Genomic DNA, 15,898 nt, shown 5'->3' on the forward strand with positions numbered 1-15,898 from the left:
TTTAGAAGTCATTCTGCAAAGTTGTAGTACCTTTATATTATTGGAAATCTGGTGAAAATCTTCCCTCTCCCAGCCGTCAAAATCAGTCAGCTGGGGGTGAATGTCTGACTGGGCTGCCAAAGTGGTTAAAATCATCCTGGGGTGAGGCAAGGTCGTGCCAGAGGAAGGCTCTCTGCAGGTGCCTCTCTGCCAAACGGCTGCATGTTAGCCTGGCCTCAGGGGCTGCATTCGTGGAAGCACTAATGGAGGAATTTGAGAGTAGACTGGAAAGCAGGAATACCTCTCCTTTCACTATGAAGGATATGTTGTGGTCCTAATCATTTGGGTTTATTTTCCTTGGTGTTTTTTTTTTCTTATTATTTTTTAAATACCAAATGTCCTGTGATTTTGGGAGACTTTATTTTTTGCATATTAGTGACTTTGTCATCTTAATTTTTCTTGCCAGTTATGTGCTGGACTGTGCATAATGAGCATGAAGGGAGGGAGCAATAGCTCTTTCTTCTTCCGTTGTATTAATGATTTCTTTCCCGTTGCATAAATCATCTTTACAGTTGTAGGATTTCTTCAGCTGGAAAATAAAATAGCTTCCTTCCCTTCCAGGAGAAAATTGACCAAAACATATATTTGTATTTTAATGTACCAAGACGAAACAAATAGTGCTCACTAGTCAATACCACCTTCTTGGAGTATTGTTCATTGTAATGAAAATCAGACTCAATTTAATGTTTCGTTACTGTGTTCAACAAAAACAAGATGTTGTGAAAGGAGAAGAAATATTCTTGTTTAAATTGCAAAATATATTCAATCAGCATTTTATGTTAGTGGGAGTACCCGCATGTACGTAATTTAATGCAAAAATAGCGCTCTCATCAGTTGACTGCTCTGGATTCTCTCTCCAGCATCAGAGGAATACCTGGGCATGGCCTGACATGAAAAGCAAAGTTTACATCAATGTTTTCATTTCCCCAAAATTTTATAGGAGAATATGGGGCTAGCTTACTTTTCAGTATACTTGAAAGGAGCTGCCTTTTTGTTATAAATGTTGGAGAAGTCCAGTTGGTTTCTTCAGTGATGAGACCTGTTCTCTTCGGGGCAGCAGTTAAAGTAAAATTTCCATTTTGTTAGATATCTTAAAAAACATAGTATGTTCCCCATTACACCAAAGCCAAATTTTGTGGTATCAGTGTTTCTGGATTGCTGAGATTTCTAATTTTGAATGTTCTGCCTTTAGTTGCAAGTTATCATGGTTTTACTTGTATTTGTTGATTATCAATAACTTAAAATACTCAGGAGTATGGGTTGCATATTTACACAGCAGACCATACTAGCTTCCTGTGGTAGTAGAAAATGTAATGAATAACTTAAAAAGTAAACAAGACTTGCTCTTCTAATATCATTCTGGTTTGTAGGGTAAATATGGTACAGAACCACAAATCATTATGAACACAAGAACTACATACATGCATCTGAGGGCAGAAGTTGTCCAAATGTGTTTAGACATATCTGTTGTGATCACTGAGTATGTTAGTTTGAGATTCTGTACAGTATATAGAAAAAAAACAGTGCTCCTATCTCCAGGCAATTATCTTCCAAATTAAGGTTACACCTTGGACAATTTGTATCTGGTCCAAAGCCACTGAAATCCATGGAAGCAGATCAGGATCTGGGGTTCCACATGTGCAGCAGACAAAAGGGTTGTGCGTTACTTTCACCTTCCTTAGAGTGCAAAAATGTGGCAGGGGAGTACAAGAAATGTGTATTTATATGTTTCTATATCTGTTTATGTTGAAACCTTTCAGCAATAATTAATACTAGATCTTTTGCTTTTATGAGTTTCAAAGTACCAGTCAGTGCTTTCATTTTATGACGGCTTTGAAATAGTTTTAAATCTATTTCAGGTTGGTTATAAATAAATTTGCTGCCCAGAAGAGAACAGGTCTCATCACGGAGAAAGTCTGGTTCGTTTCTTCAAACATCTAGTACAGTGCCTCCTCTGGAACACTTCTCTAGATTTTAATCTTCAGTAAATGAGGTAGCATGACTGGCCTTGGCATCTCTTGAAGGATGAATAGGGCTCAAAGCACTATCCATCCAGATCCTCTCTGGCAGAGTACTGAATCCATCTGTCTGTAGGAGCTAGACATCTTCCTGGTCAGCATCAAGTTTAGTTCATATAATTGTGTGCTACAGCAGATATAATAAAAGGTCCCAGGCAGTGTGTGTGCTGGGTACATGGGATCCTGATCTGCTTGTCCCATCTCCTCAAGGACTCGCTGGCCGCCGAGGAGCAAAACCTTCCCCAGCCTCATGCCCAGCCAGTGAAGTGGAGGATAGTTTACTTTGCAAAAATGGGAGTCGCACAGCAACACTCAACTTCTCTTACGCAACTCTTGACAGTCTTTGAGGATCAGTGAAGAATAAACACAGGGTAGAAGATGGGAGGTATTGCAAGAGTAACTTCTATTAGTTACATCTGGCATTATTGTTGTCTCTGAATGATAGGCTCTGAGATGAAATGGCAGAGCAGGCATCTTTTCACATTTTGGTATCCAACAAACCAAATTAATTCCATTATCTTTTATGGGAAGTTTGTGCAGGAACAGTTTTGATTGATGGATTACATCTGCGGCTGCTGACTGATTAGCAGCATGATAGATGTAGCTTCATTTACAAGGATTTGCTTTCATTCATGAGGAAAAATTGAAGGTTTCTTTCCAGCACGTTTTTTGCATTAAAACTTTCCAAAGTGCTCGACAAATGGTAGGCTTTGATTTCCATTTGTTTAATGCCTGTGGTAATTAACATTTCTGTGAGAACATTTTAACCAAATGTTCTAGTTTTTCCTCCATTAAAATAATAATTTTTTTGCTTTAGCTAAAGAATTTAATTGGTATATATAATAACCCTGATAGGGGATTTCTTTTGTCACCATATGAGAGGAAACTGTTCCTGAGGAATGATCATTGTTGCTTTTTCTGGACTTCATTAATTTATAATTGGCAATATGCCTCATGGTACATCCAGTCCACTTACTATAGATATGCTCTGTCTGCAGTCCATTGTCTCATGGCGTGGGTGGAGAGAGGGCATGTATGTGAGTGCTGAAATAAATCCAAGTTCCTTTTCTTCATACCAAAGAATATCTGGGCAGATAACCAGATTAATTAGCTGAACATTTTTCAATGCAAAATTAGAAGGCTGGATCCTTAACCCAGCCTGTCTTTGTGGAGTTGATTTCTAAACGCTATCTCCTCCTTCATGGCTTATAGAAAACCATAGGATTGGGAAATCACGAAATGGGGCTGAGTGGTGGCAGAGCAAAGGAGATGACTATTTAGTGATATTGGTACCAGTTCTGTTGGGAGATTCATCCACCCTTGTATTTTTTACACCTTCATTTCATCCTATATCCATGGTTCTTGTGTGTAGGTTCAGGGACAGACTGGCAGTAGCAGTCCTATACAACCTGTCCTGCAGTGAAGCTTGAAGATTTTGGTTCATGCTAGGCTTACTCCAGATAAGCTTTATAGGTAGAAGTAGTGGTCAGGACAGTTGTTTCTTCTTGCACTGCTTATTCTTGTCCCTTCCTTCTAACAGGAAGACTCTCTGTTCAGATTAGAGCACAGCAAACTCTCAGGATCACTGTCAAGGGCAGAACTAGCAAATCTGGGATGATTCCAGCAGTTATAATGTGCTCAGGGCTGAAAATTTTGTAAATGAAAATTCTGAGGACACTTACTGTAATGAAGAAAATGCAATCCCAGTGACTCAAGACAGAGATATTTCCTTGAAATATGAGGTGGAGCTATGGTGTGCTTGTGACGGTTAAATTTGAGCTAGCATTTTATGTACCAGATACAATAAGCTATGGAGTCTTCCTTGTCCAGTTTTTCCCCCCAAACCTTATCCAGAGGAATAGGGCAGAGAATGCCTTCTCTGTATGGAACAATGACAGCTGTGGCCTTGAGTGCTGTCTCTAAGTGTTATTTATTTAAGAGCCAGAGAACAGGGAGGACAGTGGGTGTGCAGAGGTTCACCTACTGTCGTGCGAGTCTCAGCTAGGTGCGTTCTGCAGCTGGGAGAGTGGAAGATGTATTTTCTCAGCTGCGTAGCAGAGTACAGCTAATGAAAGGAGTTGGTTTGTTGCTACAGTTGGTTACTGAGAGCACGTTTACTCTCTTGAGGGACAGATTTGGATCCTGTTGAGTCATAAAGGAAAAGAGTTTGATCTTGGGTCCTTCTGTGGATTTTGCTACATTGTGAAAAATCATTGTGCCTTTTGAGGGGAACACGTCAAGATTCACAGCCTACTTCTGGGGAAATCCTGATTGCAGACAGCAACAGTATGTGTTGTGGCTCAAAAGAGGTATGTTGACAGAGCTCTGTATAAAAGTTGCGGAAAAACTGTGAATGAAATTAGTAAGATACTATGAAATGTTCACTGTAAAATACATGTTATTTTCACCTCATCAGCAGATAGAATTTCACTATTAATCATGACAATGACAAGGCTAGGACTCATTTACTGAAAAATTATTTACTACAAACTTACTGTATTGACATTTTGTTTTGACACTCATTTGGAATTAATTGGCAGACCTCTCTGAGTTACTCTGGAGAGTGTCAAATCAAATTCTTCAATTCTGAGGTTGAAGTTCAGGTGATGGAGGAACCGCCGTTCCTCTGGCTGGTGAACAGTTTTGCCTCACAGGTAGACTGTGGAAAACTGTGTTGTGGTTCCCTTCAGTCTTCCCTCAATGAAAACAGTTGTTAATTATTTCCAAATTGGTACAGGGCAGGAAAGCCCACTTGCTAAGCTGTCAGTTAAACGGTAGGCTTTCTTTTGCCTAATTTGTGTTTTAGGGTGGGGGAATTTTAATTTTCAACTGTTCCAAAAGGGCTGCCTAAAATAGGCAGATAGTACCCAGGTGTGCTTCTCTTTAATGCCCAGATGCTCCAACCAATGTGTTTCCCAACAAAAGCAGATCTGTATTACTGACTGTCACTGCTTAGGGCAGTGTGGTTCAAAGGTCTGGCAGGACTTGTGCATAATAGAAGACTGGATTAAGAAAACAAACAAACCCAAAGCTTGAATCTGTTGCTTACAGAAAGTTCTAAGTAGCATCGTAGTCATTTCATTGAGGACAGAAGAACTAGGGAGGGTGGATCGCAGAGGGAGTGGAAAGGGGCATGCTCAGATTTTGCATGCTACTGTCCTTGAGGCTGCAGCTGTTTTTTTCCTTGATGAGAGTCAGCAGCAGCCCTGCAAATATGTGAGCTCTGTGAAACACGGGGAAGGGGCAGAGGACTGGAGTATCCTGGAGGAAGATTAGGGAAAGAGAGGAGGAGAGAGAGAAATGTAATTCAGGACCTTGAAAGAATGCTTTTGGAGGAGCATGGTTATGAGATCAGAGGGGTATGTTCTACTTGAGTTACTTATGGTTTCTCACAAAAAAGTATCTAAATAATGGGGAGCACTGTGGAAACTAGGGATTTGTTTCTTCCTGAGACAGAAGGGAGGAGTGTGGCTCTTTTTTTCTCAAGCAAATGAGAAAAAATTCTTTCCTTCAGTCATCAGAGCCGCTACCGGTATTTACAGTCTTCATCTAAGCCCAGAGCGTTGAACCAGTGCTGGTGATGGCACCTGGGGCAGGGCCGTCACTGGAGCTGTGCTGCCCACATCTCCTGAGGCTGTCTCTACATGTGTGCGGCTGCTCGAGGTGCTGTGGAGCTGAGGGACACACTCTGCCTGCCTGCTGCCAAAAGAACTCTGTCTGTGCAAATTAGTTCATAACTTATGAGCTTCGACAAGTTTTTGTTGGCTGTGCCTTGGGAAACGTTTTTGAATGGCTGTTGCTGAGTCTGCTTTAATCTTTTCCCAGATTTTTTTGGCTGTCGTGGAAATAGCTGGATTATTTAATTGTGTTTTTCAGGTACATACATAGTCACCTGAAACTTGGTGATGTAAAAAACAAAAAGTGTATCAATAACAAACACATTTATTTTCACTAAAAAGAGTTAGGCTCCTTCTGCAACAGAGCTGTGTGACCCTGGCCCAGCTGCAAGTACATGCTGAGCCTCCAGTGCATGAGCGCTGCATCGTCCTGAAGGAAATTGAATCTTAGCTGGTTTTACAGAGACTCAGTGGCAGTGCGCTTGGCATGTTTCAGGTGCTCTAGTCCCCCGATGCATGCACAGCCCCTTTGCTGAGCTCTCCATTGCCAGTGTGTCAGAGCTGGGACAAGGACCAGCCACGTGCACTGGGCGGGACGGTGTTTTTGTTCGCCTCCTTTCCCCCATGTGAGTCGTTTCTCTCTTGCTCCTCTGCAGCTGCCATCCTCCCACTGAGTCACTTTGGATCTGCTGCAGTGGCGACTCCCAGTGACACAGAATTTCACTCCTCAGAGAGCCAAGTACCTGCCCTGTTATTTTGGGCGGGTCTGGGGTGAGGGGGAGCACTGACCCAATAGACCCAAGACGTGATTCTCCCCTCCTCAACTCTGCCCTGCTATTCACTTGGAAAAAGACTGCCTTCACTCTCCAGGACTTCAAAAATGGCTTCAAAAGCTGCACATTCTGGAAGAATACGTCCCAGAGCTGCCTGGTCACTGCTGCTAATGCTTGGCTACTTCAGCTGAAATACCTTGGTGATGCTTTTCCATTACTGCAGCGTGTCAGGTTCCTGTTTGGATTTGAGTGTGGGGAATGTCCTGGAGAGCGTTGGGAGCATCTCTGCCCAGGGGCGCTTCTGCTGGGAAGGGAGGTCTTATCGGAGCCGCTTTTGGGAAACTGCGTGAGTGTTGATCCCGTGCTGCTTGCTCCTTGTTTGTCCCACTCTTGAGTTCTCTGTTGAATTAAGTAATAATCCTACAGACTCCCAAATGTCCATTTTTTAAGCTTTTCCATGAAAAGGGGGTTAACAGTAACTGATATCTTATTGAAAATAAAGCTGAGGAAAACTGCCTGCAAAAGCTATGACTTCTGAAAACAGGCTGATTTTGCCAAGAACTGGAGTGTTGACAACACTGAAGTGACTAAGCATCTCGTGCTTTACTTTCGATAAGAAAAAGCAGCTCATTGAATTTGGACTTACACTGGGGTTTATCCTACCCTTCCTCTCTTTCTCCCCAACGCAGGTGCCCCAAAGGAGAAGGCTGCCTTCAGCTGATCTCAAATTTCATTAATTAGCAGGCAGAAATGATGGGCTCTGTGCACTGTATATTTCATAAGAGCAGTAAAGGAAACCCTTATTCACTTTTCATTCATCTGTGTGGTGAATAGCACTTTAGTTACCTCTGCTAGTGAGATGGACTGGGAGCAGCCAGCAGCAATCCCTTCCAGCGCTTGATGAGATCACAAGTTTCCGGATTGAGAGGGTGTGAAAGGAAGAGCTAATCCACTGGCTGGCACAGCCGAATCAGGAGTTACTGGGCTTAGGGTTTTTTTCTGTTTTTCATACAAGAAAGATCTCTCACAAATTTCCATTTTCTCTTGCATTTAAAAGGCATTGTTTTAAAAATTGATATTTCCTTCCGTCCCCTCCCTTCTTCCTCCCTTAGTCTAAAATATGACCGCAGCCATTTAAGAGCTGCTGGCAGCTGCAGTAGACCAGAGAGTTCTGGCTGGGGAGAGGTGCTAAAACACAGAGACTGGTGAAATACATTAGCCTTGTTGTTTCGTGTGGGTGTGCACATGCGCTTCAGCCTACTACTGTGCTTTTTGCAATGCTTTCACCAATGTGATAGAGAAGAGATTCAACATCACAGACAAGGGCTGTAGTTGGTCCCTGGTCACGTACAGCCTGAGCCTGGAGAGCCAGTTTGGACTGGGTAGCACCGGGAGACCAGGAGAACCATTCATGGTACCTCTGTGGGTTGATGAACTTGCTTTGGGCACAGGTGGTGAGTGCCACTACTGCATTTGCTTTCCCACAGCTTAATGCATAGACAGACTTCTTTCTTTGTAGCATGAAACCTGGGTGTAGATTAATGGACAAACTACGTGGCTAACCCCACAGCTGCACCCAGCAGGGAGTGTGCTCCCAGTACATGGCACAGGAGGGATCACACAGATGTCTGCCACCTTCTGCTTTCACATCAGGCTTGCATCTGGCCCTGCACACTGTTCAAAAGGAGATGTGTATCAAAACAGCATTTCTATTTTTACCATCCTCAAGAAGGGCAATTTAGTGAGGAACTGAGAGGCAGGACAGAGAAAGAATTGTTCTATCTAAACCTGTTTTCAGGGATCTGCAGCTGGTTAAATCACAGGTGCATCTTCAAAGCTGGAAGTCAGTGGGTTCTCACGCAGGTGTTGTCCTCTGCGGTGGGCTGAATTTATTCTATTTATTTCTTTTTGTTTATAAATGGCTGCCTCTTTTTATTCAGTCAGCATTTGAAAGAATGCTCTTGATCCTGCAGTATCTCTTCCACACGTGCACACCTTCTGCAGTTGTGCTGCCATCTCTGGGGCAACCTTCACACAGAAAGATGGTGTTTGTGTGAAGTCTTTTAAGGAAAGTGCCTCCTGTCAGCTCTGCTTACCTAGAATAAGCTTTCTGGTTCAGCACTGAAATGAAACCATCTGGAAAAAGAATCTCCCAATAAAATACTCCTCTTAATTTAAAGAAGTTGCACATTTAAAATGTCTAGATCTTCTGTGGGAACACACTGGTTTCATCAACATTTTCAAGTAATACAGCTGAACTGTTTTAATCAAGTCAACATTCTTCCTTTTGACTTTGTTATGGCTTTGATTGAAGTAAATCACTCTGAGTATATTGTTTTGCAAAAATGTCAGAATTTATAACTTTTTGGCCCCAAATTGAATTGAAGTAAGCATTTTGCAATCTTGTTTTGTTCTACCCACTTTCCCTGCCAGGAGACAGGAATATCATGTTTTTCAGCCATTGCTAGTTACAATTTTGATGGTTGCTGCTGTTAGCCTTGGATGTCCTGTCACACAGATAGTGGTTTCATCTGCAATATGAAGCATTCTCATTTCCTTTTCCATGGAGATGTGTGCCTGTAGTTCATCTTCATTTGAGCTGTTACTTTTTTAAGCTGGTTTTCCATAAGGTGTCTTTGCTTTGCCTTTCCTAGGAATTGTTTTTAAAGAAGGAATTGAGGAATAAGCTTTGTGGTCTGACCATCCTCTATTTACTGCTGATTTACCTCACGGGTTTGCTTCTGTTGACTTTGAGGGACTTTTAGTCCCAATCCAGAGCATTGGCCCTCCCTTGCATGGGCACTCATGCTTTCTCAGGATGTAGTGTGTGCACAGGACTGGCAACAGCTGCTTTCATAGTGGCCCAGTAGGACCCCAGTAAAGCCAACAGGGTTAGCACTTGAACCAAAGGAGAGCAGGGTACACAGCACAGCAGGTTAGGAAACTCCACAAAGGACATAAATTGAAGCCTTCTGGGTCATGAAGCAATGCATGAGGACAGGGGTGACACTTGGGTTCTCTTGCTGTAGAGCTCTGTAAAGCTTTCAAGGGAGACTTTGAAAGACCTTTATTTTAGGTGTGCAGGGCCTAATTTGTTGTGACATCCCACCCAAGTGAGCATTGAAAGTCAATGACATTGATAAGAGTGGGTGAAGGACAGAGTTGAGAGTGAAAAGACCTGATTTTCATTTAGGTGAAGCCCTTGCGTATTGTCCCAGTTGTGTAAAAGCACATTAAAGAAAGCATTAAAATAGTTAATGGAAACAAATTATTGCAATAATGTCTACTGGTATTAAACTCCCATATCCTCCAGAGACAGTGCATTTTTTTACCCTCTTGGTACAGACACCTTTATTTCATAGCTCCAGCTTTTGATGCCATTACCAGGTAATTAGCTGCTGTCTCCAGAGTGTCGTTTCAGCGTTGGGGAAGGGCATAGATCCAGAGGCAGTTGCATATCATCAGCTGCGTGGGCTGGCAGGAGCACACACAGTCTGTTTGGAGGGATGCGTTTTCTCAGTGGGGCTCAATGGTCGTGTCTGTGCACTTCACTCAAAGCTGTTTTTCTCTGTGCCTGAAGTAGAGACTGTTTCTTTGATATGCAAGTTTATGGGTTGGGAGGGGGGAGCGATGGGTGTGGAACAGATGGAGAAAGCACAGGGAAAAGGCAATGGTTTAAAGGAATAAAAAGAGATACTTTTTTTGGAATCATTACACCAGAAACATGGAGCCTCTGATGAAGGAAAGTGAGCCTGAGGATAGGGAAGATTATGGTGTTATTGACAGAAAAAGGGTTTATAAGGATTCCAGCCTTATCAGTTTGAGGTTGGTAGCTTGAGAAACCAAATGTTGAGGGATGTGGAAATGATCAAAAGAGAAAGGGTACAAAGGGACTGAATAAGGCATTGAGCAGAGAGTGTGAGAGGCGGGGAGCAGGGACAGGGCTTGCTGCAGGAGAGGGGCCATGAGCTCTCTGGGCCTCTCCGTGGGCGAGGGGCAAGGGAGCAAGGAGAGGAACAGAGGAAAAACTGGAGGTGACCTGGAAAAGCAAACCGACCCTTGAACAGAAGGGGGGTGCAGATGAGGAGGGGAGGAGGTACAGGGGAGGGCAGTCAAGCACCTCCTTTCACGAAAACAGGACTGTCCCATGATAAACCCTCAGCTGTGCTTGAACTTCTAGGCATGCTATTTATAAATTATGACTGGCTTTCTGCTTTTTGTTTCCCGATACGAGGTAGTTTGGGGGTTTCTTGTTGGGAGTTCAAGTTTATGCCTGAGAAGTGAGTGCTGCTTTTGGGAAACCTGAACATACAAGCAGGGCAGGCAAGCACGATTCACAGGGGTGTCCTGCTCCCATTGTCACGTTTACCTGACGGGCTGTGCTGCACCAGGACAGCAGTAGTTGACTGTGAGCAGTTGCTGCTTAGATATAAAGTAGGTGATGCACACAAGCTTGCCCTTTATGTGGCCCACAGGTGCTGATTACCAAGGCAATCCTGTGCCCTACCATCGTGTATGTAGAGGCTGGCCAAACCTGGGGCTGTGACAGCCAAACAGCCTGCATCAGAGTACCGGGGCTTTCTGAGCCTGGGAAGCACTGATGTGGGAGAGGGAGGTGCGGGACAGGGCAGAGCTGTGCTCAGCTGCCGCCAGCAGTGCTCTGGCATGCACAGTTTGACCAAGGGACTTAGGTGCACTGAAGCATTAAAGCCAGGAGGTACCAATGGGAGGGGATGGTGACAAAATCCTGCTGTGGGACACTTACAGAAGAAGCTTATCTTTAATTGTCCTTCCATTAATTATTCACCAGCTAAAGCCATGTAATAATTACCAATTTGGATTACCTGGAAAAACTGCTGAAAGTAGGATAAATTATTAATTCCCAGGCTGGATTCTGAAGAATTAATTTCAGCACCAAATATTGAAAATTTTCCTTCATATGAAATATCCTAGTTTTGAGAGCAGTTCTGAAAAAGTAAGATTCTTCCAAGCCATTATTATACTTTCTGACAATTTTATTCTTCCTTCGATCAGTATCCTTTAGCACACTCAACTAATATACTCAAATTATTAGTAGAAAACCTACATTTGTAAGAATTATATCTCTGTACAATGTACTGAAGTAGTTCAAATTCCAGGGCAGAACTGTGGAAATTCTTAGCACAGTTTGTCTGTATCTTATCAGAACAGGCTCGCTTTCCCCACGGCCTGGCTGCTTTCCAGCAGTGCCGAAGCAGACTTGTTGGAAGTCCAGTTTGAATGGGAGAAGTAATCTTTCTGAATGGATTTTCTGGCAGGATTCCTGTTGCGTGTGTGGTTTATTGTTCTTGGTGATGTGACTACATTTTACCCGCTAGATAAATGTTTTAGGGTTTTTTTTTTTTTTTTGATGATGGGAGGGGTTCTGGAAAAATAATCAGATTGCTAATTCTATGAAATTCTATAGAAAACCTTTTTGCTGTTTTAACTACTTTTCCATGTTATGTAGCTTTTTGAGCATGCTTTTGATATAAAAGACAACAGCTGATTTACTTTAACTCGTAAACTTTTCTATGGTCAAAGGGTTTAGTAGTTAAAAAGCAAACAACTTTCTTTTCCCTAACCCATTTTAACAAAGTGTTAATATGCCAATTCATTTTTACATATATATATACTGTTATATACTATATATATATATATATATACTGTTCATAGTGTAGTAATTCGCTATAAAGTATTACTGGTGGTGTCAAAAATAAAAGAAGTGGTTGCCACTGGTGGCATATCTTTGGTTGGTGTAGCATCCACTGCATATACAGTTGTAACTCAGTGAAGCTCTGTGTGCTACAGGCCTGCTGTGAAGCTGTGCCAACTTCTGTGAGCTGAGGATCCGGCCTCTAATATGTATTACAGGGTAGCTAATATGATGTTTAACCACACAGTAACCGCAGTATACAAAGAAGTTCTATTTCAGCACTGCTGAAGGCAAAAAAAGCCCTGTTAATGCCAAAGACTGAAGTACAAAAGATTGCTAAGTGGGGGAAGAAGGCCAAAAAAACTTCCTCTTATTTTGAGTTAATGTGTCTACAGACAAATTCTCACGTCTCAAGGCTAAGTTTTGTCTAAGAAAGATCTTTAAGATTTGGGTCTTAGTAATTAAAACATACAGAATAATTATCTTAAACTTACATCTGCAGAGGAAGAACTGTGTGTTTACTTACTATCTGCCAAAAAATCTTTCTATTTTTAGCTACAAAGATTAACAAAAAGGCATTGAAGGGTTAAGGCCTTCTTTTTATTGAAATGCATATATGTTTTATGAACAGATTCAAAAGAGAACAGTCACAATCTTTTTTTCTTTCTTTTTCTTTCTTTCTTTTTCCAAATGGGGGGGGGGGGAGCATGCAACTCCAAACTTAGTGCCTACAATGCTTGGAAGACGTTATGATTAATTTTGTACTTAGGTTTCCAGATGTTGGATTTTGTCCCAACTTTTAAAGACCTCTAATGTTTAACAGGATATGTGCTGAGTATAGTCTTTAACAGAGTTTTCTTTCATAACTATAGGATCTATGAGAAAAGGTAACTTGGGAAAACACTCCAGATTTGGAGCCGAATCTACAGCCTTCTAGGAAAAAAAACATTAAATGCACAAGTTTGGACTGGAGCTATATTTGTTTGGGAAGACTATGGATAGGTACCAGAGCTGGCAGCAGAGCTGTTTGAATGTCATCCTCCTTGTGCTGCTGTGGACCGGCATTTCCCGTGCACAGAGGGACTGCACAGGCACAGAGTGCCAGCCCTTGGACAACTGCATCGAGGACGTGCTGGAGCCTGGCGAGTGCTGTGCCACATGTCTGCAGCACGGCTGCATGTGCGAAGGCTACCAGTACTACGACTGCGTCAACGTGGGCTTTATCAATGGCAAAGTGCCTGAAGGGCAGTCTTACTTTGTGGACTTTGGAAGCACTGAGTGCTCGTGCCCCAAGGGAGGAGGCAAGATCAGCTGCCAGTTCATGCTGTGCCCAGAGCTGCCCCCAAACTGCATTGATGCGGTGGTGCCAGCTGACGGGTGTCCTCAGTGTGGGAGAATAGGTTGCCTCCACGAGGGCCAGAAGTATGTAGCGGGGCACACCTTCCACATGCCCCCCTGCAAGGTTTGCCATTGCCCAAACGCTGGTGGTGAGCTGATGTGCTACCAGCTTCCAGACTGTAACACGTTTGCCTTAAACACTGCAAGTCCGATAGATGCTGAAGATAGTGAACCAGAGAGGCACTACGACGATCCATACAGCTATGACCAGGAGGCATCAGAAGGAGACAACACCCAGGTGGAGTCTCCAAAAAAATACAGGAGTTATTCTTCCCACCTAGAGCAAGAGAGCATCAGCCAAGAGCAAAGCGAGGATTATGACTACCTACCAGCCAGCATTGCTCCTTCAGCTTTGGCTCCAACCGATCCGTACAGTGAGGAAACAGCTGTGGCACTCACCACACCAGTGCCTAAGGTACCCTCTGAAGTTCGCAGTGCCACAGAAAGAAGTGAGCGAAAGAGGGTGCCCCGCACCACTGCAGCATCCGTCCAGCAGGTGACGCATAAGGAAGCACCAGTAACCACCAGTGCTCCTCTGGAGCACACAACAGCCACCACTGAGACAGCCAAGCACCTGGAGGAATTGGAGAGGAGACCAAAGGGGAAGCAAGGGGACAAAGAGAGGCATGAGCAAGAAAGAGCCCCCCACTCTAAAATGAAAAAGCATGCCAGAAAAGATGACCTAGGGAACAGCATGTATCTAGGCTTGAAAGAGGTGAATTTAACAGAGCCGAGTTGGTCAAAATCTTCCCATGAAACGCATGAGGGAAATGCCTTCCCCAAGGTAAAGTTCAGTGCAACAACCTCTCCTCCTGTTGCTCTAAAGGAAGACCGTAGTCAGTCATCCCAAAAGCAGTCACAGACGCTTTATCGTTATCATCCCGAGGAAGATGGGGACCCCAACTCTATTCATGCTAACCCCAGGTTACCAGAAGGTAAGAACTACTTCCAGCGTAGATGTCTAGAGAACATTTACTCATAATAACGTTGGTGCATATCCACTGTTCTTTTCTTCTTACTGCTCCACATGGGCATGAAATCAAGCAAACCTCCAGTTATCTTTTGTTCAGAAGATAGTTTGTGTTTCATTTGACATAATAGATACCATTTCACCATTGCCTACATTTGATTTTGCAAACTGTTAATGGTGTTTTCGGTTTCTATTTTAACTTTATTTCAGATGATGATTTATTAAACTCTGACCTTTTCCTTCCATTACTTGCATTTAATTTCTAATGCGATGCTAGAGAAACATCTTACTCTACACAAAAGGATTTAATTAGTTATCTGCTTGGATCCTCCAGTTACCAACTGAATGTAATCACATTTGTAGCTTTTGTCTTTTGCTGGGGAGGAAGTGGAACAGTTGTGCTTCTACTACGAAAATATTTACAGCACTTGTAATATTTATCCTATGGTTGAAAGGCTGTCTAAGCTCATTAATACAAGAACTTGATAGATACACTCAAATACCCCTGAGGACGAGTAGGGAGAAAAAGGTCTGCCTCTTGCTTTGTGTTTTTTGGGGGCTGGAAGTTTATTATCAACTGTGGCAAGTGTACATATTTCCTCTCTGCCTCTGGATTCCTCTTGACATCTGCAGTGAATGTTGATTATATGCTTTATGCAATGCTCATTACTGTAATGAATGCAAACTTCATCGCTATAAATTAGCACATACACAGCTCATATTTTCAATTCATTTTTCATCAAATCAAGAGTAATATCTCCTTTTTCAAGATGTGGCACAAAATGTTCTCATGAGACTCAGATGTATAATACTTGCAGTCTGAGTAGAGAACACTGATTACTCCCTAGACAGAGATATTTCTTCCTGGGTTATCTAGGTAGCCCTTAAACATCTTGAAGTGCCTAGTCCATCTTCTCAAGAAGTTTAAGGGAGATAGGAGGAGAGCAGATTTGGAGCTGAGACTCTAGGTCCCAACACAAACAGCACCTCATGACTGTTTACCAAACAAAAGATGTATGAGGTCCATGAATGGAGATGGTAGCCTTTTTCTTTTTCTTTCACTTCCACTTATGTTTTTATTGTAAATGTTGACCTCACAATTAGTGATAGCAGCTATAATCTGAGTCAGACCTTGAATTCTTGATTTCACTAAAGCAATGCTCTAGAAACCAGTCTTACCTGAAGAACCTCACTGCATTGTAGGAGTACACCAGGCAGCAGTGTTTGAATGCAATGCCTTGAAAGGAGAAGACATTAGCTGAGCACACATACCATCGAGAGGGATGCCATTAGGAAGCATAGACTTTCAAAAGTGATTTAATAGATAGTTAACATGCGCCAAGCCTTACCTCTGTGCTACCTTCTCTTCGCAGATGCCTGTTGTATTTTACGTCTAGCTCCTTTTGTTA

General features: G+C 42.7%; 1 protein-coding gene across 1 annotated transcript in view; it reads left to right on the top strand.

Moving 5' to 3' along the window:
- Positions 1-13,113: 13,113 nt before the first annotated feature.
- Positions 13,114-15,898, top strand: part of FBLN2 (fibulin 2) — a 79,306-nt gene continuing 76,521 nt past the window's right edge. Inside the window, exon 1 of the mRNA XM_082321453.1 lies at positions 13,114-14,454. Within this exon, the coding sequence (XP_082177579.1) occupies positions 13,116-14,454 (1,339 nt within the window). The 5' untranslated portion in view covers positions 13,114-13,115. The remainder of the gene's footprint in view (positions 14,455-15,898) is intronic.

The sequence above is a fragment of the Platalea leucorodia genome, assembly GCF_965183815.1.
Source record: "Platalea leucorodia genome assembly, chromosome: 9".
NCBI classification, from domain to species: domain Eukaryota; kingdom Metazoa; phylum Chordata; class Aves; order Pelecaniformes; family Threskiornithidae; genus Platalea; species Platalea leucorodia.